We start from the raw sequence: 26,903 nt of genomic DNA, 5'->3' as shown, positions 1-26,903 counted from the left end.
TACAAAAATAGTCAGGTGCATGGGTACCCACAAAGATTAAATTAAAAAAAAAAAATAATACGTTTTGGCAAGGAAATGCATAAGGAACAAGAAATAGGTTAGGAACAATTGATCTCACTGGTTATTTAAATTGATGATTTAAATTCATTAAAAGAAACTACCTAAGCATGAGGTCAACAACTACAGCTCAGAAAATACGAAAAAAATACGAAGGCCTTCCCCTTTCCTTCGCAGGGGGAATCTGGGTAACATGTACAAAATTGTTTTTGAATATTGTAAAATTTAAAGTTGCACAGGTTTGGTGGTACAGTCGTCAACTCGTACGACTTAAAAATATGCCCGTCATGGGTTCACGCCCCGAATGGAACGTGCTCCCATACGTAGGACTGACTATCCTGCTATGTTAATAAATAAGTCATTAAAAGTCCAGCCCACAAGTGGTACAGACAAGCCTTGATCGACAACGGTTGTTGTTCCAAAGAAGAAGTAGAAGAAAATAAAAAAAATATTTAAAAAAAATCATAATTTTTCACAATTATTTAATAATAAATCTGGAAGGTCGTTATTCACGTGGTTAATTATACACGCAAAAACGGTACTAGTTATTCATTCTCAGTCACTACACTAGATATCGAAAAAAATCCAAATACCAAATTTATTGAGCGGTAATGGTAGTTTTTGGGGGCAATCCCGTGATACAGTCGTCAATTTACACGATCCTAACAACATGCCTGCCATGGGCTCAATCCTCATATTCGTACCATCTTATCGTAGCAAGCACTGACTATCCGGCTCCGAAGTACTAAATAAGTTTCAAACCGCATATGTCGTTACGCCAAAAAGAACAAGAAGTTGGTTGGTGGTTTTGTTTACTGTATGTTTTATTGTAAATTACTGTGGCAATAAAAAACAATCCATTTAGCATTGAAACATTGTTTGCTTGTTGTTTGTTTGCCATCTGAAGCACTGTTTTTATTTGACAACTCGCTCACAGAACAAATATAGATACTTCGAGATAGATCTTCGTACGTTCACATCCTCCACCGTTATCTTCGTGTCAAGCACTTTAGCTATTCCAGTAACATGGTAGTAAACTTTATTATTAAGCGCCCGAAAAGAATTGCGTTTTTATTACCTCTAGGCCTCAGATCCGAAGTCTCCAAACTACGGCCCGCGGGTCCTCGAGAGTCTGTTATGCGGCCCCTAATGGCATTGTAATGGTTTTAATCAATGGCTTTTAAAGATAAAAATAATATTACATAATATCAGTGTGTAAACAATTTACACATTCAGTTAGTATTTCGGAAGCAAAGCGGCCCGCGAAGGGAAAGGTTTGGAGACCTCTAAACTGGGCCCTAAGTATAACTAACTCCTTAAAAAAAGCCTTATTATGACGAGAAACAACCATTGTCAATTTAGGCATGTATTTACCGTTAAAAAATTGTTTAAAAAGTACCTAAAAATCTAAAAACAATTAATTTTTCAACAAGCTTTAAACAGATTGTAAACGTGTGTCTCTTTGACTTGTAATGCAACTATTTGTTTTATCCATACAAATTTTCAACATATTGCTGGCGTTGATTTGACAGGCAAGTTTGTCATGTTAAATTAGCAATGATGGCATCATGCAGTCACTGCTCAGCAACCCTCAGCTGAGCTTCTCCGGCAGTAGCTTCTACTGTACAGAACAGCGAAAATCCAACCAAAGTGTGCAAGATGGCGGTAGCCGGGACAGCCATACACATGAATGGATTGAATGGGACCTAGGCTAAACGATGGCAGACTAGGGCAAAATACAAGCACACCAACGGCTTTTTCTCCCCTTCCGTTAGCTCTTCCTTCTGTCCTTTTCTAGTCTCTATGTGTGTGTGTGTGTGCGATGAGCTGTTTGTCAAGAGCTACAATTATCGGTTCATTTGCAGGACTTAGTGCGGAATAAGGGATTTGTATGGTTCTGGTTTTACTCTCTGCTCCGCTCTGTCTCTGATCCTTCACTGCGAGAAGGAAAAAATAGGAAAATGTAAATCCGTAGCAGATTAAAAGGCCGATTCGTTTTGCTCTTGCGTGTGTTTGTGAGTATATGTTTTGTTTATTAGATTGTATTGGACTGTATGGCGCATTATTGATCTAGCGTTATTAAAATTACATAAAGATATTTTTCTTTGATACACATCGAAGTAAATACTCTGCCGTACATTTGAAACTTTGCTCGCGTCCAACGGCAGTTTCCTTACACAGCGAGGCTATATTACTAGTAACTCTAACACTCCAGCACGTTCGGTTTATTGTCCACGGTGGCGGGCAACGGTTTGGGGCTTTCGGGCACGAAATCCCGTTAGTGCAATCACAGATATTAGACGACCCATTTCGGTCCGGATGACGACGATACATTGGTGGTGTACCCCCCTCCCCCTCTACTTCTGTCGGTAGAAGTCGAGCAGCAGCTTCAGCAGCGGGGCCGGTCCGATGTTGCGCCGGAAGAACAGCTCCTCGATCGTATAGCTCGACACGTTGCGCAGGGCGGGCAGCAGCTGGAGCAGCGTCCGGTACCGGTTGGACGGCCCTGGCCGGCAGGTACTGATGTAGGACGCGAGCGCTTCCTTCGCGCTTTCCTCCAGCGCCCGGACCGTCGCAATCTCGCCGATCGATTTGGCCGAGCCGGCAGACGACGCGGTCGTTACGTCCGAACCGTCGCTGCTCACGCTCGAGATGCTCGTTTCCGCGTCGAACTCGCTCTTGTACAGGACGATCGCGCGCAGATAGACGTACTCGTTCGGGTCGACGCGCAGCGCCGCTAGCTGGGCGAGAATCTCCTGGAAGATCTCGACCTCCTTCACGAGAAAGTCGCTCACGGTGCCGGTTTCGCCCCGGTTGTTGTTCAGATACTCGTACGCGATCAGCAGCTGGCTGAAGTTGATTGGCGCGAGGTATTGGGCCACGGCCAGGATGAAGAACTCGCGCCACGACTCCTCGAACAGCACGAGCTGGTCCGCCATCGGGAGCTGCGTGAACGGGGTCAGGCTCTTGAGGAAGTTGACGTTCATGAAGAGCAGCTGGGCGGCCGACTCCCGGATCGCGTCGACCGCGACGAGCGGATGGGACGGCGGCATGCCTCCTGCCCCGGCGAACAGGGCCGGCGGTGGCAGATACGGACCGGCGGACGGTGCCGACGGTGGCGGCGTCAGGAACGGGTTGCGCCCGAGCGACAGATCCAGCCCCATCGCCGGCTGCTGGTGATGGTGATGGTGGTGCCCGTGATGATGATGGTGATGATGGGCATGGTGGTGGCCGGGGTGCGGGATCGGGATGCCGGGCGTTAGCATCATGTCGTGGCGGAGCGGCGAATCCTTCGAGATGAACAGCGCCATCTGCTTGCGCAGGGTCGAGCTGCGCGGCCCGCGCTCGTGCTGGACAGCGTCCTTGTTCATGCCCACCTCGAAGCACTTCTTCAGCCGGCAGGCCCGGCACTGGTTGCGGTGCGTTTTGTCCACCACGCACGGCACCTCCGACTTGGACTTGCACACGTACTGGCGGCTGCGGCGGATCGAGCGCTTGAAGAACCCGGCACACCCATCGCAGGCGTAGATGCCGTAGTGCTTGCCGGAGCTGTGATCGCGGCATACCTTGCACGGCACATCGTACAGTATGCGACCTGCGAGGAGAAGCAGAGAGAGATAAAGGGAGAGAAAATTAGTTAGGAACGGTTTGGTTTATTTTTTGTTTGTTTTTTGGTTAACTGGGCCTCATTTCCGCATAACGGGCGCGATCCTGTCATTCTGCGAAATTCAATTGTTTGCCTTGAGTGGCCGACTAACTGACAGCAACACAGCAGCCGCAACACAAAAAGGCTCATCGGAGCCATTCGGGAGGGGCAACAAAAGGAGGTGTTGTTGCGTTCAAAGAAACGGGCCGGAAGTAGGCTATACAGCACTGAAAAAGGATCAAGGCTTGTGAGCGCCTTTTCGATGCTGCAAGACGACACTTCGGCGGTTCTTTTCGAGGGGGGGAAACGGAAAACTCGAGCACTGGCGGAAATATGAGCAACTCATTCGCACACGCCCTCTTCCGTTGTAAAAGTTGAAAGGGGAGCATTGCAGTCAAGCAAACAACATATGCAAAAAAAATACCGGAGCAACAGGAGTTTGGGATGGCCTTTTGTTGCTTTTCTGCTTTGATTCTGCGGTGCGTGGCCGTGGGAAAGGAAGTACACTTACTCGAAGAGGCTGGTATGCGCATGTGATTGAAGCGGGGATCGATGAGCTCGGGTGAGCTCACTGGCGACTGCATGTCCTGGCCTGTGCGCTCCTGCGCCGTCGGGAGGCTGCTGAACATCATCTAGCGGCGAAGCGCGAAATGTTGATCGCGTTGATAGTTGATGGCTTGATTAAATTCGGCGTGATTCGTTTTTATCGCCAGTCTAGTTTGCACTTTGCAGCACTGCACGAGTTTGTTGTTTGGTTTTGTTGTTTTGCTCTTGATTGTCGGAAGCACTAATTACACTCCTAGCGAGGGCACAGATGCATACACACACGCACACACACACACACAACTTAGCACAACGCTCAAACACACAGAGGTCCTGTGAGGCAGCGTATGAATGTCACCAAAGCACAACGTCACGGTGTTACTAACAGTCGGAAAGGTTTCTCGCCTACTGGTTCGGTCGGGTTTTGCAACAGTGCGCTCGCTGAAGGTTCGCACTCGATTGATCTACTTTCGGCTCGGGTGCGCCTGTTTTAAATGGACACCGGCAATGTCCTTTTGCTAAGGCGAGGCCGCCTGCCGCACACCAATACCAGTGCCGCATTTGTCGGCCCCTTGTAAAAAAAGAAACGAGAAAAAAGGATGCTCGCTTGCGATTGGCTGCCCCGGCTCTATACCCTGCGGTATGTTGGTCTTTACACCGGCATATACACATCAACCCGCATGCGCACTACCCTGCATAAACACACACACTGATACGAGCGCACAGGGGTACACCAAGCGCGCAAGGATAACGTGCGCTGCAATTCACTGAGCAAGCGGCGAACCCCCTGTTTTACCCGTATGAACGAAAACCAAAACAGAGAGGGAAAATAATAGGGCGGTACCTGCGCGCGTCTAGGATTCATTCTCGGCACGGCGGGTCAGGTAACAGGGCTGCGTTCGGTTTGAATGAACAGCACGCCGGTGCGCTGCCTAACGATGCGACGGGGTCGGTGTCGACGGGGAGTGAAGGGGTAGGAAATTAAGGACGAGGTGAGATTATTACAAACAAAAGCGCTAGAGATCCTCCGGCACACAACACAAAGGCACAACAAACATGAACGAGACAGTGAGGTAGAACAGAAAGGGCAACAGCAAAAAATAGAGAGATGGACAAAAAAAAAAACACAAGACTTCACAAATAGAATAGCATCCTCTTTTTATTCTCAGCTCGCGCGGGTAGCGAAGGTGACACGATACAGTGCCAAATTACCCATTCGGGAATAGGGCAACTCCGGGACGGGGCCTTGTTGGCGCAAACCATTAAGCGAGTGTTTTGGTACGCTTTTCCTCCGCACACGTCAAAAGTCGTTCTAGATTGTTGATCGTGTTGTGAGCGCATTGGTAAACTACTTACCACCCTTAACCCCACCTTAACAGTTTTCAGTTCCGTGGGATGCATTGCATCGCCAAAAAACTTTGTTGGAGGATTTTAGCTAAGGCTAAACGTTACAGTTTCGTTTAGATAATAAAATATCAACTAAATATAATACATTTCTTCAGCTGTCTATAATAGAACTTTGATTTTCGTTTATAAAAGCAAACACTAAAATTTTGATTTATATAGTGAAAATAATGAACTATTTATTTTTAACTTTATAAAGTCATCGCGGTTAAAGTCATGCAGTCCGCAAGCCGTAATTTGGAGACTCCTGTTCTAGCCAGTGCAAGGTACCGTTTCGTGCTTGATGGAGAATTGACATTTATCTCGATATGAAAAAGAATATATGTTTTGATACGACAATAAACAGGCTGCGTCTAAACCCATTTCGGATTTTACCATGTCTAAAGTTGCAAATTGTGGTTGTTTTTAAAATAGCTGTCATTATTGCTGCTACTGCTGCTCAGAAGTGAAACTAATTCTAACTGTTTAACGTCGGGCAAGAGCTCATCTACGCTTCAATTTAAACCCATGTATTTTTTTTTGCAAAACGCTTAACACATAAACTTTAAGCTACACGTGTCGAAATCCTTAATCTGGCCAATTTGAATTAGCAATGATACCCCGTATATTCTTGTATCGCGCACATAGTGGGCTCTGGAAACCGTTCAGCTTATGCATATGTCGATGATCATCTCAAATTATTAATCGGCATCAACGTTGTTCTTCAATACGATAGCTTTTACTTTACCTCTTTATCCTTTCAATTATTTCCCTCCTCTAGTATGAAATTAAGTTGCAACAACTGATTTGCAGTAGTGTTGGGGTTCATGCATTTTTCGTTGAGATTCGTTCATACGAATCTTCAGCGAAGAGTGGTTCGAATCTCAAATCGAATTTCAAAAGATTCATGAATCCGTGAAGATTTATAAATCTTCAGGGATTCATGAGTTATTAAGCATGTATGATTTTTAAAATATTGAATTGGCGCGATCCCATTGTACAGGAGCTCACTCCCACGAAATGCCCGTCGTGGGTTTAAATACGTCTCCCCGTTGGAAAACAGGCTATCCGGCTACGAGGTATCTTGGTTCTTGAAGTCTTGAATGCTTGTATAGGCTGGCATGACCACATAAGTTGTTACGCTAAGAAGAAAAACAAGAAGAAGCTATATGAATATTTGAAATTCGTGAATCTTCACAAGCGAGATTCAGATTCATTTAATCAATTCAAAGATTGATTCAAATTCGTGAATCTTAATCACTTCAATTCAATTTAAGCTTAGCGACATTCTAAAGACCTGTACAGGTAGTCCCCGAGATATACAGTACGCGGCTTCGGAGATACGCGGTTTCTAAATTTGACATTTCTTTGAGCAAATTTTACTGATTTGACACATCAAAGTAAAATTCTTAATAAATTCTCTTTTGATAGAACGTTTAAAACCATTTTAAAAAGGGTTAAAACTATTATTAAACTATTATTAACTATTAACTCAGTTAATATTTAATAAAATAATAAAGTGGCTAAACCACCCACTACTTACAAAATGATACGAAAATTAATTATATTTTGGCTGGAAATTACGTGATTCGACCTACGCGGAAATTCGAGCTACTCGGCATTTTGCGGCCGGTCTTGGTTTTAGGTCTCTATTAACCGTGTATCTAGGAGGCCACCTGTATTGCGTGTTTTGGTTCAATTTCGACAATTCATAAATGTGTTATAGCATCTCTACACTTAAGGAGAAATATCGCGCTAAACTGTATACAAAAGAAGCCCAATGCTGTAGAAAATGCGACAATCGCGAAGAAATCTTCAGCGTAGGTTCTGCCAACGTGCATACCATTGCTTACATTTGCTATGCGAGTGCTCGATGTAATACGATGATGTTAATTTATTAAATAAACAATCTAAAGTTGTTATGTTGTGAGCGTACACGTTCCTTTTAAACTGTTTTTCGAATTGTTTGTGTCAATAAGCAGTGATAGGCTGATCCAATGATCGTGTGCAGTTTTTGCAAGAAATACACGAGCGGTTCAAAGTCGCAAGCGATTCGGTTTTCTTTTAACAAGCTTATTCTATTATTTTTCATCATCATCATACCTTGACATCAAGTTAAATATTGTTAAAAATATCGGATCCACTTTGCTACTAAACTATCCCGCTTTTAATTGTGATTTTGAGGATTTGCATAAAAATGTATCTAGTAGGAGACCTTTTATAATTATTTTTTTATAATTTTGTTACCGAATTTTAAAGACATTTTCGAGAATTCTTCGGGGTATTCGTCGCCTACTGCGATATTGGGTGATCTTCTCAACTGGTTTTCCAAGTGGACTTGACGTAGACGTGCATTTATAAGATTTTTATATATTTATTTATTTATTTGTATTAATTGGAGATTTGTAATATTAATTTGCAGATTTATTTTGCACTCAAACTTTGATAGAAAAGCCGCATTGCACTAAAATATGTTCAAACTAAACTATCTGGCACGCATTACAGAAATAAACTGTTCATGAATAAAGATTCTAGAGTGCTAGAGTCCTCTACAAACTTGCTTCAAATACTATTAACTTGAGCTTTTTTGCGGATAAAGACATCTGAATTAGTGGCATCCGGCATCAGGCGCCTATAAACACAAACCTCATTGATTTGGACCATTAGCATGGTTTGGAAACATAATCTCAGAGTGTTTTCGGTGGTTCTGTTACATTTGGCACACTTTGTTGGTCTTTTGTGATGTCATATACTAATCTATAAAATCACTAACCTCTTCGCATAGAAGCAAGATCAAAACGTACTAATATCGCTAATACAGCAGACAAGTTGCATACATCAATTGTCAAATAAATGCTTAGCTTGTTCTCAATCTAATGGAAATAAGAGATGAAGAGCGATTGAGCGGAAAAGGGTAGGGAAATGCTGACTACATACCAGCAATATTCAAAAGCTGGTTAGCTAACGAGGGGTCAATCGCGTGAGGAAGGCGCAACCGTACCATATGGACGTACCATCACGGCCACCCTCGTTCGAGCATACATTTGAACAGGCGCGTGAGAAAGCCGTACGTGTTCCAGTATGGGGCTTGTAACGATTCTCACGTCCACCCCACAATCATACTCCCTCCGTTCTGGCAGCATCAGCCTGTCCGGAGCGAATGGGCCATTTCAATAAATCTTCGTCAGATGGTTCGTTATCAATTGAACGCTGCGAATGAACACCGAATCATTAATAAAGGGAGCATTTGAAACAATTAGTATCTCTTATCGGGCTGCTATCAAGCTAAGTTATACGCCATCCAAACCTTCAGCTACAAAAAATCCGTTCAGCCTAAAATAAGTATCCATCCGCGCGTTGCTACACTAACAATTACACCCTTCCATTTTATTGGTTTCACTGTTGAGCACATCGTTTGGGGGTAAGCGTTCTGCCGGGCGATTTTTTTGAAAGGGTCATCAAAGTGAGGTACAGCATGATGTGTTATGGCAAGGAACGGTTCCAAAAGCTAAAACTGTAGTCAAAACCTTGCCCCTTGGTCCGCAGGCTAGCCCAACTAGCTGTCGCTTTACGTTGTAGCATTGCAACAGCTTCATTGCCAAACTAGTCGTTCGGTTTCATGAATTGTTCGGTGCTTTACCTGGGACCGCGTTGGGGCAGCATTAAAGAACGGCAGGAATTTAATTATGTCGGTGATGAAAACAAACCACCCTCGGATGGCGGGATAGACCGACTGCCCCTCTTGCTACCTGTGTGAAGCTGTTGCAGTGAGTGTAAAAAGCTGTTGCAGCGTGTAAAGTACGACCGGTCACATAAATAAGGGCGAAAAATGTATCTAGTGCTTTGAGTAAAATCAGTTTAAACAAAACAAGTTATTTGAAAAATTAAATTCAAAAGTGTAACTAGTATACATAACAGGTCGAACAATCAAATCAAATATAACAAGTGAGAAAGGTGCGACAAACATTCGCTCTCATACAAGTTGATTCTAAAAGTAAAAATATTATTTATCTTCTTTCAGTTTTTTTCTTTTTAAAAACAAATGATAAACGATAATATTTGCATTAATTAAAAATGTTTGTAAACATATGTAATAAAACTAGAAACATAACTATTTTATTTATCTGCGGTTTCATCGAAAAAATTATACTAATAATTATTAAAATAATCATAATAATATGAATAATACAAACATAGTAAGAAAAATAATAATAACAATAATAATAATAATAATAATAATAATAAAACAAAAAAACACTTAAACAGACCACAAAAATAAACATGAAACATGATAAAATTGTTAGTAACAAAAGCTACAAAAACATTGATTTTCATTATCATCATTGAGTTATATCAACAATATTAATTTTAAAAGTAATGTTATTTATAAAATTATAATCATCACAGACACCTTAATGATAAAAGTGATAAAATAACAATATATTATACTCATGATTTAATAATGAATGACAAAGTCCATCAGGTATAAATCACAGTCATCAAAAACAAGTTGACCTAAACACTGCGTAGTAACATTCCCCAAATTGTAAAAAAAAAGTGAACCAATCGAATCAAGAATTCCCCTTAAATTGAATAATTGAAACCAATGAACCAGTATGAATCATGCCAATATACAGTCTTTCCCCGAGTTACGCGACACTCGAGCTATGCGAATTATCAAGCTTTCACACATCATGTGACAAATAGGCAATTTTAACTTGAACAATTGTCAAATGCAAATAAATTGATTTTTTATTTGCATTTGACAATTGTTTTCAATTGCAAATTTCAAATTTTCTACACGAATTGCATAAAACAAGCACAGGTAGTCACCGAGATACGTGAGTGTCTAAGTTTAACAGTTTATTTAAGTACTGATTTGGCACATAAATTGTCAAATGCAGAATCAATTACCTACTGGTCGATATTCGTAATTCGTTCCAGAAGGTATAACATAAATAAATAAGTAAACGTCAGTCAAAATTATGTGAAACAAAAAAAAAAAATATTGGAAAAAAACTGTCCCTTCAAGCAAAATTACTGTAAAATTAGGCGGAATTTTGCTGGAAACGGTGAAATTCGACTTACGCGGAAATATGCGAAATATGCGCGGTTTCTTCACGGGCCGCGTTAATTGCGTGTCTTGGGGACAACCTGTAGTTAGGTGTATGAATGTATGTAATTCATTTTAATTTAAGTAACTATTTCACAAACATATTTAATCTGAAAAATATGACATCTGACTTACGCGAATGTCTCCGAAACGCATTATATGCGTAACTCGTAGAAAGACTGTAACGTTATGATCAAAGTATGCTGCCAAAGGCATATACCAATCTTTCTTCTTTGGCACAACGACTGTCAGCGGTCAAGATCTGCCTCTAGCGAAAATGGAGTGACTTTTTGATTACTCATGGCATTATAAGGCATTCCTACATTCCTTCAAAGACAGGCTGTTATCCATGCAGATTCGAACTAAATCAGTGTTTTGTTTGTTCTTCATTTTGTAACGTTTATTTATCCTGACAAAGATTAACCAAGAAACTTTTGACAGTTGGATAAATAAAAAAATGAATTAAAAAAAAACATAAATAAATACTTCAAAGTATCAGGCGCACAATCCATATGGAGTTTGAACACATAACGAGCATGTTGTTATGTCGTGCGAGTTGACGATTGTATCAGTAGACAGGAAAATATGAATAATGTGGTTAAATTATTACATGTTACATTATTATATTATTACTTTACCTTCTGATTAAACTTGTTTTTAGTAAAACAATGTTATTATATTTTATTGCAGTTTAAATATTTTACAGTAATATCCAAAAACCCACACAGTTCAGAAAGGACTCTAAACGCAACCTAAGCTTCTAAAATAGATGCACACAACTCACGATTATCTTTTTCGATGTTCCACAGCGGTGTGTATATGACGGTAATCATTTTTAACAATTCAACACAACCTTATTACTGCTTATGATATTACCGTACCTATACGCTGTAACCGATAATGATTTTGTTTGCGCACTGAAAGTAAGGAAAGGATCAACGCATCAAAACAGGTAGGATCGTCGCAGGTTTTATGGCAAACGTTTGCCAAAACAAACTAGCTTTCAACCATATAGCGTGGCGGATGTGTCGAGCCTGTGTGCGATGGTGAAGGGGTTAAGTTCAGGCAAGGGTGCTGGTGCACGCGTCCGCACCAACACGCCCCAGCTTAAGCTTTTCGGCCTGAACGGCTACTAATTAAGCTGTAAAGTGCAGCTGTACGGAAAAGTCGCAAGCGCTTACTCGACCGAGCACTTATTCTCGAGCCCTTGAGCTCATGATCGCCGAGGCGCTTCTAGCTGGTGGTGCGCCAGGGGCAATCGAAAGGGAGTGATCCGGAATGAATCGGTTCGGTCAGGATGTAGATGTTGCTGCGGAGCTAGGGATTAAGTCAAACGGCAAAGCGATGAGCGGCTTTGGACGGGACACAGCGTGAGCTCGAGGTGGTGTGCTGCCCAGCCGGTACGGGCGTTTAACTTGTGACCGCAGAGTTGTCACACACCTTGTCACAAGCAGTTCCCAGCGGGGTACCAGGGGGTTATTACCCTGTCTTTGGACGGGTGTGGTGGGTTGAATGGGAGACAGAATCTACTTTTGTGTCGTTCTAAACAAATAAGCTTAATGAAGATTGCTCCGTCATTAGAAAGCGGTGAAATTTATGTTGAAAATTATGTCCATGTTCTTAACCCTCAAGTTGTCAAATTTCACATTCTTAATAACGTGTTTGAAATAATTTCAAGCTTTCAACAAAAAAAAAAAAAATGGTGACGGTGCATCACTAAAATAATAAACACATTGACACCTTCTTTCATGTTCTTTGCTTTTCTCACTTTATTTATATGTTTTATCAATTTCATATTTTGTTTTTCGAATTTTTTGGCAAATAAACCCACTAATAGGAAATAGTTTTCTCTTGTTTTAATCTCAGCCTTTTTTGTTTTGATTTGTATTTATTATTTTTATCCTCCTCAGAAAGAGATTTTCCGTTATTTATTAAGTGTTGGAACATTCGTAGAGTTCCATGGCACTATAGTGCAATGATGGTCCAACATCGATAAAAAGGGGGAAAGCGAGCAATTACATAGAATTTTCAAGCACCAGATGTTCAATTTAAACAATTTTACATCGAGATATAATATTCATATTTAGTTAGACATAGACGTCTTTGATTTTATTTCTATGAAAGTAATTTTCAGCAAAAAAGCAACTAATTTCCGAAAATTGATAAGCTGACATAACGAATGTGCAATTTAAATGAAGGCTAGGCGAAACTTTCCGAAAGCCAATTTCAATTCCAAAAATTTGTTTAGAATTTAGAGTAACTTCTATTTCCTTATGCCGACTGTAAATACATATATTAGTTTCCTTTAATGTTCATTATTATTTTCTTCAGCTTTTCCAGTAGGACCACACTACAGTATACCCCACACAGAAAGCAGTTCATCTGCAATACACCGATATAATAAAGGTAAATCTACACACCGTCTATAAGGGAGCCGTAGCGACACTTCAATTGTTGCGTAGATTTTAACAAAAAGACAAAAACCACGATTGCCGCTGATAACCACTGCGTCAATCGCGAACAATCCAAACAGCTGATGCACTGGTGCACCCTTTCCCCGAGTGGAGTGCAAGTGGAGTGGGAGCAAACAAAAATAAACAAATATGGTGACACTTGACACAAGCGTAGAACAAATCTGCCAAGTCACCGTGCTAAAACAACCAATTGAACCGGGCCGTAACAGAGTGTAAACAAAGCGGGAAAAATTAAGCAGATCATGACCGGGCACTGTGATATCTTATCTTGACGATGAGGACGACCCGTTATCAAACGTAAAAAGTCCTCACCCCCAAACCTCCTGTGTTGCACAGCATCACGCAAAGATAATAGGCGGTAGGAGCTGCGCTGCTACATTTGGATGCTGCCACCACACACACTGGTCCAGACTTTGGACCATTTGTGGGTAAAAGTTCATGTTCAAAAGTTTTCCGCTGGATCATGTCTGGTTGAAGGATTAAAGCGCACTTGGTAGCATTTATAGTGAAGTTTGTAGTCGGTGTTGCTCCAGCAAAGTGAGTTCAATTGCATAAAAACTCCTCCTAGACTTATGGACATTTGAGACGGCATGACTCTACTAGTGTGTGGCATAACAACTACTGCGTTTTTAGCCCTGACCGTGACTTGCATATATGCCAGGCGATGGCAATCGCGTAAAATTGCTATCAATTCAAATATTTGCACGCTGAACGGGCTAATGCGCCTTCACCAGGCACAGATAGCGCGCGCGAGGCACACGCCGCTGTCAAGTGTTTGAAAAGGTGGCAAGGGTTTCAGTATCTTCACGGTCCTTCCGGGAGTGAGTCGTTTGAAGCAAACCTTCCCGATATTCCAGAAATTTGAAGGTTCTGGTATCTGTTCGCACCGGACTACAATTCTACAATTCCAATAGTACAGTTAGTACAATTCTAAGGTGTGTTTAAGAGACAACATGTTGGGTACGCTTGCCTCGCTGCTCTTTTCGCTCGAGGGTGTCCTGCTGGTGGCCCTGCTAGCCCTGCTCTACTACTATGTGGTGGTGCGGAGCACGCGATTCTTTGCCGACCGGGGCGTACCGTACCTCCCGCCAGTACCGCTGCTCGGCAATGGGGCCGACTTCATAACGCGCAAGCGGCTGCTAACCGATGTGCTGAGCGATATGTATCACCGTTTCGCCAGCCATCGGTTCTTCGGCTACTTCGACTTCCTTTCGCCGATCTACGTGGTGCGCGATCTGGAGCTGGTGAAGCAGATCTGCATCAAGGATTTCGACCACTTCGTCAACCACCGCATTCAGCTGGACGAAAACCATGACCCGCTGTTCGGGCGGGCGCTGTTTGCGATGCGCGACACGCGCTGGCGCAACATGCGCACTATCCTTAGCCCGGCCTTTACCGGCAGCAAGATGCGGCTAATGTTCGGGCTGATCACGAGCTACTGTGACGGGGCGGTGCGGACGATCCGGTCGGAGCTGGGCGCGGACGGAACCGCCGAGCTCGAGATGAAGGAGCTGTTCCGCCGGTTCGGCAACGACATAGTGGCGACCTGCGCGTTTGGCATTGAGATCAACTCGTTCCGCGACCGGGCGAACGCGTTCTTCACACTCGGCAAGGAGCTGACCAACCTGGATGGCGTCCAGGGGCTGAAGTTCCTGGCCTTTTCGTCCTTTCCGCGCGTGATGCGTGCGCTTCGATTGCGTCTGTTTAGCGCGAAGATGACCAGCTTCTTCCGACACGTGGTGATGGATACAATCACGCAGCGTGAACAGCGCGGCATCGTGCGCCACGACATGATCAATCTTCTGATGCAGGCCCGCAAGCAGGAGCTGCGGTTCGACGAGAACGAAAACATCGAAACGAACGGTGGCGGGTCGCAGAAGCGGTCGGTTGGTAAGTGGGTTGTTTTGACTGTTTTTTTTTTTAGTAGAATGCCAGAGAGGGAGACATTGAACGAGAAGGAAAAAGTCACGAGAACCAATTGCGCGACAAAAAACGAATTACACTTTTGACCTCCGCGTATTGGGGATAAGTATCGTTTCGAAAATGAATTTCTAGAACAACACTCATTAATGCAGTTAAAGTACGTAATTGGAAAATAATTTGCCCCGATTAAATGACTAAGTAATGACTCCAATAGCTCAAAGCCTAAGGAATCTTCTCAGGCACCTTTGAAGCCTAATGCAAAATCCTGTATCATTGTGTTGAATATGCGGTGCAATACGCTCACCGTCTCCTATCTTCCTATCTCCTATCTCCTATCAAACAGACTGGACCGACGACGACCTAACCGCCCAGTGCACCGTGTTCTTCTTCGGCGGGTACGATACCGTGTCCACGTTGTCTGCATTTATGGCGCACGAACTCGCCGTCAACCCGGACGTCCAAGAGCGGCTGCGGGACGAGATCGACCGCGTGCGCTCAACGATCGGCAGCGCCGACAAGCTTAACTACGAAACGCTCCAGTCAATGCGCTATCTGGACATGGTCGCGAACGAGACGCTCCGCAAGTGGACACCGGCACCGTTCCTCGACCGCACTTGCACCAAACCGTACATGCTGGAGGACTATGACGGCCGGCGGGTGCAGCTGCAGCCGGGTGACGGTCTGTGGATACCGGCCGCGGCCATCATGCGCGACCCGCAGCTCTTCCCTGAGCCGGATCGGTTCTGGCCGGAGCGGTTCGAGCCGGAATCGGCCGGTGCACCGGTCGACTCGTCCGCTATGCTGGCATTCGGGCTCGGCCCCCGTAACTGCATCGGTTCGCGGTTCGCGCTGATGGAGACGAAGGCGGTGTTTTTCTTCCTGCTGACGCACTTCCTGCTGGAGGCGGGCCCCCGCACTCAGCACCCGATCCGGCTGAAGAAGTCCAGCCTGGGACCGTGCGCCGAGAAGGGGTCGTGGATACGGTTCCGGTTGCGCAAGTAGTGGCACCCCTGTCCAAACGCACCCAATCAACTACCGCCTTCAATCAATTAATCGAACGGACAGTCGGCTTGTCCATCAGCGCCCTCGAAATTGGGCAGGTCTACACGATCAATTGTCAGGGCTTCTAGTGCAAGGTTGAGCGTTTAGTGTCCAGACACATATCTCATGCCGCTAGATAAGTGTGTTTTTGAAGCAACCAAACCGCAAAATGGTAACCTTGACCTTGATGCTCCACTAATAGGATGACAAATTGTTTTCGTAAGACATAACGAACTGTTCATATTTGTGCTTGGCTTTCTGTGTCTGTATGTTCACAGCACGACTGTTACAACGTTTGTTAGACGAAATGTAATAAATCGAGACTTGCAAGTGTCGTGTAATAAATGCCAAATCTAATTATTAAACTGATTGTCTTTGCTGTATCTGTCAGAGAATTTTGTGAACAGAGGTTTGCCTTAATTAGTAAAACAAAAGAAGCCTCTAACCACCCCCTAACCGGTGATTTAGTTCCCTTAATCGTTCTTCGAATCATGCTCTAAATGTATCAGTACTAAGATTTTTGGCCCAGTAGTTGCATTGAGCCGGTCTCGTAGTACAGTCGTCAACTCGTACGACTTAACAACATGCCCGTCATGGGTTCGATCCCCAAATAGACCGTGCCGCCATACGTAGGATTGACTATCCTGCTATGGGGGGAAATCAATTAGTCCTTGACCGACAACGGTTGTTGAGCCAAAGAAAAAAAAAAAAAAGTTGCACCGGCAGGTCTTGACCGATAATGATTGTTGAGCCAAAGAAGAAGAAGAAGAAGTATTTTTGCAACAGTAATCAATCTAATTCAAAGTTTTTAAAATTGCCTTACACTCATTCTGCGTATTTTGCTAATGATGTCGTTTAAAGATCCATCTCACCTTACTTTTGGAAAATTGTTCTATGATACGTCATGCTATACTTCAAATTTACCAAAAGTTCAGCATGACTATTACTGGGTTGGTCTAAACTGATAAAAAATTACCATAAAGTCCCTTCCCGAGCTACGCGGCTCTCGACTCACGCGGATTCGCGGGTCTTCTAAATTAAACACATCACATGTCAAATAAATATAATTTGCTTCAAGAATTGTCCAATGCAGTCTAAATTGCATTTTTGCTAATAAATTTAATCCACATAAAATCCAAACATATCAGAACTTTTTGCACGAATCGTATCAAATAAATACCGAGTAATCGATTGTATTTTGGGCGAAAACTGCGAAATTCCACAAACGCTGATATTCGAGTTACGCGAATTCCTCGGGAACGCACACACCGCGTAACTCAGGAACTGACGGCTGTACGTTTCTGAAATTTGTAATAAGTGCAGGAGTCTCATTTTGACTCCACAATATTGCAATATTTGTAATGTTGTTAAGTCTTCTTTTTTTTATTTGGCGCAACGACGTAGATGGTCATGTCATGGTCATTCCTATACAGGTTTTCGAGACTTATAAAGTACAATGGAGCCGGAGGGCATATCTTACGGGGGGACGGTCCACATCACGCTTGAACCCTTGACGGACATGTTATCAAGTTGTAGGAGTTGACGATTGTATTACGGGACTGATCCCATATTTTAGTTATCGATATATGTGTACTACTTTTCTTAAGCAATACGGCCTTTTCGGACCGTTCCTCCTAAAAATATGTACTTCAGCAATACGCGAATACCGTACCTCCCGAAAAAAAAAAATTGTACTTCACTGTTCACATCGTAAAAAAGATTCTAAGAAGCTTGAGCTCGATGTTTCTCTCTTTAATTTATACCTAGACGTCAGTGGTGTTAAAAACATTATTATTAAACATTATTAAACATTAAGATGAAGATTAAGGAAAACTGTCATATAAGATGTTAGTAAAAAGGTTGAGAAAGGCAGTCGATTTAGTTGTGGTTTTCGACAACTGTTATCTATTTGAACAGTATTTTTTAAATTTTGTTTACGTTGTCAAGATACATATAATGACATACAATTATTTTTACTTATTTATTTATTTCTTATTTAACAGACGGACCTATTGGTCTAATCGTTTATATTATAAATAATAACACACATACATCAGGCATACACGTTACACATCACGCAACCTCAATTTTTCTTTAAACATTGACGTGGACAAACAGAAATTGAGTAACTCTAATACATCGTTAAATTCCGATGACATACGAAGCATGGGATGACATTAACCATGGTTATTTCATGTCCGGGGGGTGCGGGGATGGAAATCGGACCGCACTGTTCGAGAGGGAGCAAATAAAATGATTCGATCTAAGGGTGCGGGGGAGTCGATCTCACCGTTGAGTAGCCGAAAGATAAACACGCACTGCGCATTTCGACGCCGTTTGCTAAATGATTCGAGTCCGAGAAGCAGACATCGCTGATGGTAGGAAGGTCTAGTATGGTGAGATTGCCAAGGAAGGAGACGGATTGCGTACCTAGTGATTTTCCTTTGCAAGGCTTCAAGTCAATTGATATCACCAACAGTAAACGGCTACCAAACCGGAGAACAGTACTCAAGACAAGATAGTACAACGGAACAGTAAATCGAAACGATGCACATGGGATTAATAAATTCACTGCAGGTGCGCGTTATAAGGTTAAGCAGTTGGTTTCCTTTCGCGATAACACTGTCGATATGAGCACGAAATGATAGTTTATCGTGTAGTAAAACTCCCAGGTCGCGAATACATAACGTCCGAACCAGATGCGAGTCTCTCATCGAGTAATTAAATATGAGAGGGCTTTGCACTGAATGAAATGCACTGGAATTTATCCACAAATACTTCTAGTCCGTTTCTGATGCACCAACTATCACCAAGGATCATCAAGGATTATCTGGAGGCGTTGACAGTCAATATAATTTTTCACTGGCAGAAATATTTTCACATTGTCGGCGTACATGAGGTGTAGGCCCGTCGGTAGCACAAACGATAGATCGTTGATAAAGATGAGAAAAAGTAATGGGCCCAGATTACTTCCTTGAGGGACTCCGGACGAACTGGTAAAGGTGTGAGAGCGATGAGGTTCGATACTTATGTGATATAAGCGACCGGTTAAGTAGGAACGATGCCAGGTAATATGGTTATCAGCGAAACCCAGTTTTTTAAAGCATTGAAAGCAGAATAACATGCGAAATGCTATCGAACGCGGCCTTAAAGTCGATATATGCAGCATCACCTTGGATTCCACAGTCCATGTTGTCGAAACAGTAACCAACAAATTCGACAAGATTAGTTGTGGAAGACCTCTTTGGTAAAAAAAAACCGCGCTGACTCGGGCTCAAATAGTTGTGTACCGCAGTGAGTTAAAGAGGCGAAAGAACTCCGCAGGAGCCAAAGCCTCTCTAAACCATACTAACAACAATACCGCAGTGAGTAGCGGTTTGTACAGAAGTAGTTCAAACACCTTAGCACATGCGCAGAGAGAGAGAGAGAGACTATACCTCGATAATTTCAAGACGGCGGTTCCTCTTATGAAATCGGAACCATTCGAGCGTGTTTGCATGACACCGGGGAGATTCCTCGCGCTAATAAAGCATTAATTATTTTCGATAAGATGGGTGCAACCGAGTGTCGGCAGTGTTTTAAGATGTACGCTGGAACGTTATCAGGTCCAGATGAAGTAGTCGGTTTTAGATTATTGAGTGTATGAACTACAGTAACTTCATCAATCGGCAGTATAATAAAATCAATCACATCGGAAAGCGTATTGCTGGTGGCCTCTGCAAGTAAGTTTCGGTCATCGACTGGAACAGTGAATGCATCAGCGAAGCGGTTGGCAAAAGTATTGGAAATATCGGACGTATCAGTACTAGTTACTCCATTGTAGCTCAGGGATGAAGGAGTACCACTTATGTTGCACCACTCAGGGATGAAGGAGTACCACTTATACATGTTGAAGCCCTGATAAATAATAAGATTATGGTTGACATAAGCAACAGCAAAAGCAAAAGTAACGGTTAAAACTCGGTAGCACCTATAATACAAATTCTAGTAACGACTAACGGTGCGTTACTGCATGGCTGCTTGGATCATTTCGCTTGAAAAGCAACGACTGTTGCAGCATGTGCAAACTATGAAACAGAAGAGCAAGTCCTCTAAGCAGACTACAGTGTCGATTATCTGATTCAAACGGAAAAGTATCAAACAAAACCGCGCTACACGAACTGAAACAAAATCGGTATTATACAAGCTTGTTAGAGACTTCTTTCGTTGACTCGAGACATTGCTGCCAAATTGATCTCAAATGGCTTTGTTAGTTGAAACAAACTGCATCGCGGAACGCAGGAAGTATCGTACCAATTTATAATTATTTATACGTGTGGCGTATCATTGTTCTTAAAATATTTTTGGCAATGCCATGCAAAGTAGCGTTTTTGATGCGTTTCTCAAATTTCTGTGCATTTTGTTATTTCCACCCTTTTCAAGTAAATAATTACAAAAAATCCATTCTGAATGTAATTACATATTTTTTAACCAAACGTATTGCATGTATTTAGTAGTTAAACCGTAAAACAAAACGCTTTCCGTAGTTTTAACCTAACGGAAAGCTGTTGGACAAAAAACGGTCTCCGTTTGAGTCAGGTAATGCAAATGACCTTCGTTCAGTTCTATATATCAAACCAGAAACAAATCGAGTTCTCTAACACGGATCATAATAGAAAATTAGCATTTTTGATACTTTTTCTCAAGCAGTTGAGTCACATAATCGGCACTTACTACTCTGATCAGATTACTCATCTATTAACTCTACTTTACACATTACTCTCTATTTTTTCATTTGACATTTTCTTGCGCGTGATTTAGGTTTCGGTTGCACACTTTCTGCACTTCTCTATTGTTCAAAAATAAAAAAAAGAAACAAACACTCAATGTCCTCATTATGAGGACACATCACTTAGTTAGTAACCAGCAGTGAAACAAAGATGTGCATCTAGAGGGACAGGCGATTGAAACGTAATAGAGAAAGAGATATGTGACAGAATTTAAAAGGAAATTTAAAGGATACATAGTGAAGGTGTTTATTAAAACTTTGCAAACGTAAATTACTTCACAACCTGGTCCATCTCTACGTACTACGCTCACTGAATCTCATGTGAATAAGAACAGAAAAAACAATTGCTATCAAAATACTACATAACCGGGCTTTGCACTGTATGGTCTATAGTTGAAAACATGGACTAAGTCTTTGACAAGAAATAAGAGTGAACCTGTAGAGATTACCTGGTAGGAATAGGAACAAAGTATGAGTTATATTCCATAGGAAAATGTTATATCGCATGCCTTGGAAAATTCGTTTCGTCGTCGGAAGTACCACATTTGCGCGCAGGGACATCCAAAATATCACGTTAGTGTCCCTGGATGGAGACACCCTTAATCAGATAGACTACGTGTTAGTAAGCCGCCGACGACAGTCAAGTCTGTAAAATGTCTGATGATTACTTGTTAGTCTTTGTTATCGGTTGTAGAATCGCCCGCCCCCGCGCCAATGGAGCGGAGAAAACAAGCTGCTTCGGCTCAACACGGGCTCCTTAAGAGAAATTACTATCCAACAGAAAACAACAGAAACGCTCTGAACACAAAAATAATAAACTGTGCAAAAATACACTCCCACCACGTCGTGGCAACACCAAATCTGGCTGGTTCGACGATGAATGCAGACAAGTGATTGAACGTAAGAATAATGCATAACGAACAATGCAACAACGGCATAGAACGCAGGCATGCGCAGATGAATACATACGGCTCAGACGCGACGAGAAACAAGTCCACCGCTCCTAGAAGCATTCTTTGGAAGAGCAAAACATGCGGGAACTCGAGCGAACTAGAGAGGCGTACGGACCGACACAACAGTTTTACCAAGCAATAGCAAGTCACCGTAACAATGTTGTACCTAAGGTAACCTGCTGTCGCCAGCCAGAGGTTCTCTAGTGGTGGGCTCAGTACTTTGATGAATTTTAACTAACAGCTAGAGGCTCCACTAGCAGATAGTGTCATTGTATTGCTACCTAGCATAGAAGAAACAAAAAAAGCTATCCGTCGGCTAAAACAAGGCACCCGGAACGGACGGAATTGCAGTTGAACTGGTCCAGAATGGAGGTGCATGACTAGAAAACGTAATTAATCAAATTGTTGCTGAGGTGTGGGATAGCGAATCCATGCCTTGTGATTGGAATGTTGACATCATCTATCCCATATACGAAAAGAAAGATAGGTTGGACTACAACAACTACAGGGGTATTACGGTGATGAATACCGCCTATAAAATATTCTCCCTGATCCTTTAAGATCGTGTTGTCCATCACGTCTAAGAGATAGTGGGAAACTATCAAAGAGGATTCCGAAACGGAAAAGTGACCACCAAATAAGTCTTGTAAGCTACATGGTAGATCTTGGAGAAAATGGCAGAATACAGGCACGACACATACTATCTCTCCATTGACTTCAAAGCCACATATGATAGCATAGCAAGGATAAAACTGTTCGATGCTATGAGCTCTTTTGGAATCCTAGCCAAACTGATAAGGCTTTTCAGAATGACTATGACCAACGTCACATGCCAGGTGAAGGTAGATGAAAAACTCTCAGGACCCTTTGCTACCACCAAAGGTCTACGCCAGGGGGACGGGTTTGCCTGTCTCCTATTTAACCTGGCACTAGAGAGGGCCATCCGTGACTCCAAGATCGAGACTACGGGAACCATCTTCTATAAGTCATCCCAGATACTGGCATACCATGATGATATATACATCATTGGTCTGCGGCTCTCCTATGTAGCAGAAGCCTATCAAAAGATCGAGCAGGTAGCAGAGAACCTCGGATTGCAGATAAACGAGGCACAGACCAAACTGTTGGTGGCAACATCAGCGGGCCTACCAATAAATAGTCAGAATCTACGTAGGTGTTACGTGCAGATAGATCAACGCCCTTTTGAAGTCGTCCCAGAATTCCCCTATCACTGGTCAAGCAACGACAATAGCATGGTAGCTGAGTTACTGGTTGCCAACCGGTCATTATACAGGCTGAGGAATCAGTTCACCTCAAAGCACCTGCCACGACGTACGAAGCTGACACTATTTAGTACCTATATAGTACCGGTACTCACATACGCCTCTGAGACATGGACACTGTCCAAATCTGACGTAACCATCTTAGCCGCGTTCGAGAGCAAGATGCTCAGAAGGATGACGCTATAATGACGCTATAAGCCGCTGTACGGCGACCTCACTGTCGTGCAGCGTATCAAGCTCGCCAGGATCCGGTGGGCTTGCCATGTTATACGCATGGAAACGGACGTTCTCGCCTGTAAAGTCTTTTTAGACCGTTCACAAATTGGTCGGTAGGCCCAAATTGAGGTGGCAAGATAGCGTGGAGGCGTCCGTCATTAAGGCCGGGATAACGGACAGGCAGACGAAGGCGCAAGACCATGAGCGGTTTAGGACACTTCTGAGACAGGCCAAGACCGCAAAGCGGTTGTAGCGCAGGATAAGTAAGTAAGTAAATGAGAAAAAGTATTTCAATACCTTTGATAATGTTTGCAGTTATGCTTCGTATAATGTTAAGATAGCAGTGATCTTTAATCTGTTTGCAAATGAGAAGTAAAAAAGAACTTACCATTTTGGACTAACCTAGGACAAATGGATCATCAAACCAGTTTGATCAACAGCGCATGCAGGCAAGATCGACAGCGAAACGAAACAATTGACTAGCGAAATATTCGACAGAACACGCTGCCAGTGATGTAATGTTTTCGAGTTCAAATAAAATAATCTTAAGCTGCTTTTCAACATTGTTCAACTATAAGTAAACAATTGACGTCTAACTGAAATATTGATATCTTTTTGAACTTCGTTTAATTGAAACCAAATGATACCCTTAACTTTATTCGTTTTGTGTATGGAGTTTAGAATTTTGTTTGTGCCTTCTTTTACAAAAATAATTTGAATGAATTTTCCAATAATTCTTCCCAATACTTTCAATGCTTTACATTAATAATTTACTATTAAATTACTACAACATCAATTTAAATTAGACTCCAAACAATTGAATTTCAACAAAATGTTCATCGAGGAGACGAACCCGGGTAATATAAATGTACGTTAATTTTGGGAAAGCAAATATGTAGTTATGATTGAACAATGTTCAGAAAGGAATGACTATTTCAGCTAGACGTCAAATGTTTACTTATAGCTCAGGATGGCACTGCGGAAAGAAACTCACACGATTCATCTTGGCTCAAACGATGGTTCTTCCCACTTGGCACGCCTGCTTGTAGCCATTTCAATTATCGTAGTAGTACATTCGAATATTTACTGGAGAAACCTAGAGAGAAGTAGGGGAAGACTGGCAAGCTGCTAGTGTGCCACCGGCCGGTGCTCAGACAGCAGAGGTACCCGGTAATACACGCAGCAGGTGCTGGAACACATCGGCACTACCATTGATGTGCAAACATCGTTGTTTGTGATTGAAAGGAAAATGCCCCTTTGTATGCAGGTAACCAGGTAGGCGCTTCGAGAGTTTATTGTTTTGATGCAACTAATGGCTGGGTGGTATTGCCATGTGCATGAAGGACTGGTGTTATTGTCGATAACATGCAGTTGCACATTGACAGCTTTTAAAAACTACATCCATACTTTACATACTTTAAAGTTAACTACAAACATACTTTGAAGCCTTACATATAACAGCTTTTTAAAACTAGAAACACACTTGATAAGAAAATAATGCAACAAAATGAGAATAACATGAAGAATCAGCAATTGTACGCCTTATGACACTAATATAGAAATCTAATTAGTAATTTTCTTGTTCTTAACTAAGACCGCTAATTCAGATAATGAAGTAAAGAAATAAAACGATAAAATGTTAAAACACTCTATAATATGTAAAACTGCTTGCGTGCTAATCAATATGCGCAAATACTACAAACTAAAATGTAAATATACGTTCTTGGCAGTTGCCAGCTTTCAAACCAGGGCTTGAGACGCATACTCAAGAGGGGCAGAAAACTGTGTAGCCATTTTGTGCGCAGAACGAAATATTGCTGAAAAGAAGCATACATACAATACATGTCCATTAGTGATAAGGCACCACACAGTGCACTTTGCTAGTGGAATGTACTTACGATCGATCGATGTTAGTTGATGAGGTTTTCCACCAGCGGCCTCGAATTTGTAAGCACTGTAGGGGAGTAACAACATAAAATCTCGCTAAGTTACACCGTTACTTCACACTTTCAACGAAGCTTCTAATGTAATGTTAGTTGCTGCCATACCTGTTATTTTACAATTTCGAGCAAACTGCTGCGGTGTACATCCTTCCGATCCATTGGTGTTATACTAAGTTGAGTTGTTTTTTTTTTCAATGAATTTTATGCGTTTTTCTATTTTTTTTATCGTTTTTATAATGACTTCTTATTAGCTTCTAAAATGGTTTATTTTGATGATTCCCGCCAAACATAATTAATTTTATATAACCCATAGCAGGATAGTCAGTCCTGCGTAGTATGGGGGTCACCGTGCATCAAGGGCGAGTCTGGAGAATTATTGTTGAGCGGGTCATGTCAATGACGGGAATGTGAGATAAAAAGTAAGAAAGCGATCGATAGAGATCGAGAAAGAGGAAGAGCGGTAAACAGTGAGTGAGAGAGGTACAGTGATAAAGAAAAAAAAAGAGCGAGAGCGGGAAGCAAACATAAACATCGTTTAGTATGTTATGACTTTGAAGTGCAGAAAACAAATTTACCTTTAAGCCTGATAGGTGTGCCTCGAGCTCCAGTTCACAGTTCAGCCTGCTCGAACTTTTGCTGAAGGTTAAGATTATATTCCAATTTGTTAGCTTGGGATACTGCGGTAATTATGAATGGAAATATGGTTGAATGGGATTTATGGTTGAGGGAGAATTGTGCAAATAACCTACCTTGATTTGGTTGATGAATGTCATAGACGCCATTTGATTCATGCAATTTGTGTCGACAAGATGCATGCTGAAAAGAAAGCAGTATGTTGTTTTTGTGAATGATCTCAAAGTGATGTATTGCCGTATTTCCGTAGGGCACAGGAGAATAGTTCAGACTGGGCCAGAAACTTACGCTCAACCTGTCGATGGATTGATACGGTCAACGGGCACGAATACAGTACAGGAAACCACTAACGTCACTGACCCTCTCTGTTGGTATATGCAGTACTGATACTGCACATTCCGGCTGACACCACGAGGAGGTAGAGATAGGATTTTGTCAGCCATAGTCACATTTATTTGGTGGATATTGTTCACAAATATTTTTCGCGTTTCACAGCATATCCATAGTTTGTGAAGCTTAGAGCACGAATCAAAAAGATTATTATCATTATTATCACCTTACATATACTACTCAATTTCAAAGAATACCCAGAACGTCTCCGGCTACACTGCCGTGGCAACAGTGAACTGAGATAATAATCTTGATTTTGCTATGTGATTTTTGTTTGTAACCTATCTTAGGCCTTTTGGCCCGTTGAAGATTAACTAATAAATAATAATAAATTACCGCTTCCTAGGCTATTTTCTTACGCTTATTCATACGCTGCACATTTACTACCGGGTATAGTTTGTCGAACGGGACTGGAATAGTATCGGATACATACCCGAACCACGTTTAAGTCTCGTTCCGAATCCGAATCCAGAACAGTTCAAGGTACAGTTGTTGAAAGTAAATGAAATCGCTAGCTATTTCTGGATCAGTATGAGC

General features: G+C 42.3%; 2 protein-coding genes and 1 long non-coding RNA gene across 3 annotated transcripts; 1 reads left to right on the top strand and 2 right to left on the bottom strand.

Moving 5' to 3' along the window:
- Positions 1 to 956: 956 nt before the first annotated feature.
- Positions 957 to 4,741, bottom strand: LOC1277430 (protein tailless). Its single transcript, XM_316782.4, has 2 exons — positions 4,215 to 4,741; positions 957 to 3,652 (listed from the first exon to the last, which is right to left on the bottom strand). The coding sequence occupies exons 1-2, from the start codon at positions 4,333 to 4,335 to the stop codon at positions 2,415 to 2,417; spliced, it is 1,359 nt and encodes a 452-aa protein (XP_316782.4). The 5' UTR covers positions 4,336 to 4,741; the 3' UTR covers positions 957 to 2,414.
- Positions 4,742 to 13,994: 9,253 nt separating this feature from the next.
- Positions 13,995 to 16,545, top strand: LOC1277432 (cytochrome P450 9e2). The gene is made up of 2 exons (XM_316781.5): positions 13,995 to 15,106; positions 15,483 to 16,545. The coding sequence occupies exons 1-2, from the start codon at positions 14,170 to 14,172 to the stop codon at positions 16,139 to 16,141; spliced, it is 1,596 nt and encodes a 531-aa protein (XP_316781.2). The 5' UTR covers positions 13,995 to 14,169; the 3' UTR covers positions 16,142 to 16,545.
- Positions 16,546 to 24,656: 8,111 nt separating this feature from the next.
- LOC133392238 (uncharacterized) lies at positions 24,657 to 26,417 on the bottom strand. The gene is made up of 6 exons (XR_009765555.1): positions 26,265 to 26,417; positions 26,093 to 26,159; positions 25,919 to 25,979; positions 25,449 to 25,708; positions 25,299 to 25,354; positions 24,657 to 25,217 (listed from the first exon to the last, which is right to left on the bottom strand). It is a non-coding gene; the product is annotated as an uncharacterized LOC133392238 (long non-coding RNA).
- Positions 26,418 to 26,903: the final 486 nt, after the last annotated feature.

Source organism: Anopheles gambiae, chromosome X, assembly GCF_943734735.2.
Source record: "Anopheles gambiae chromosome X, idAnoGambNW_F1_1, whole genome shotgun sequence".
In the NCBI taxonomy this organism is placed as follows: Eukaryota; Metazoa; Arthropoda; class Insecta; order Diptera; family Culicidae; genus Anopheles; species Anopheles gambiae.
The sequence above is the reverse complement of the archived record's forward strand: the minus strand, read 5'-3'. Positions and strand labels throughout refer to the sequence as shown.

Bases quoted from the DNA above. Each gene is read 5' to 3' on its own strand.
- LOC1277430 (XM_316782.4), bottom strand. From the start codon at position 4,335: ATGATGTTCAGCAGCCTCCCGACGGCGCAGGAGCGCACAGGCCAGGAC. The intron at 3,653-4,214 runs GTAAGTGTACTT...TTCTCCTCGCAG, and splicing joins GCGCATACCAGCCTCTTCGA to GTCGCATACTGTACGATGTG.
- LOC1277432 (XM_316781.5), top strand. From the start codon at position 14,170: ATGTTGGGTACGCTTGCCTCGCTGCTCTTTTCGCTCGAGGGTGTCCTG. The intron at 15,107-15,482 runs GTAAGTGGGTTG...CCTATCAAACAG, and splicing joins GTCGCAGAAGCGGTCGGTTG to ACTGGACCGACGACGACCTA.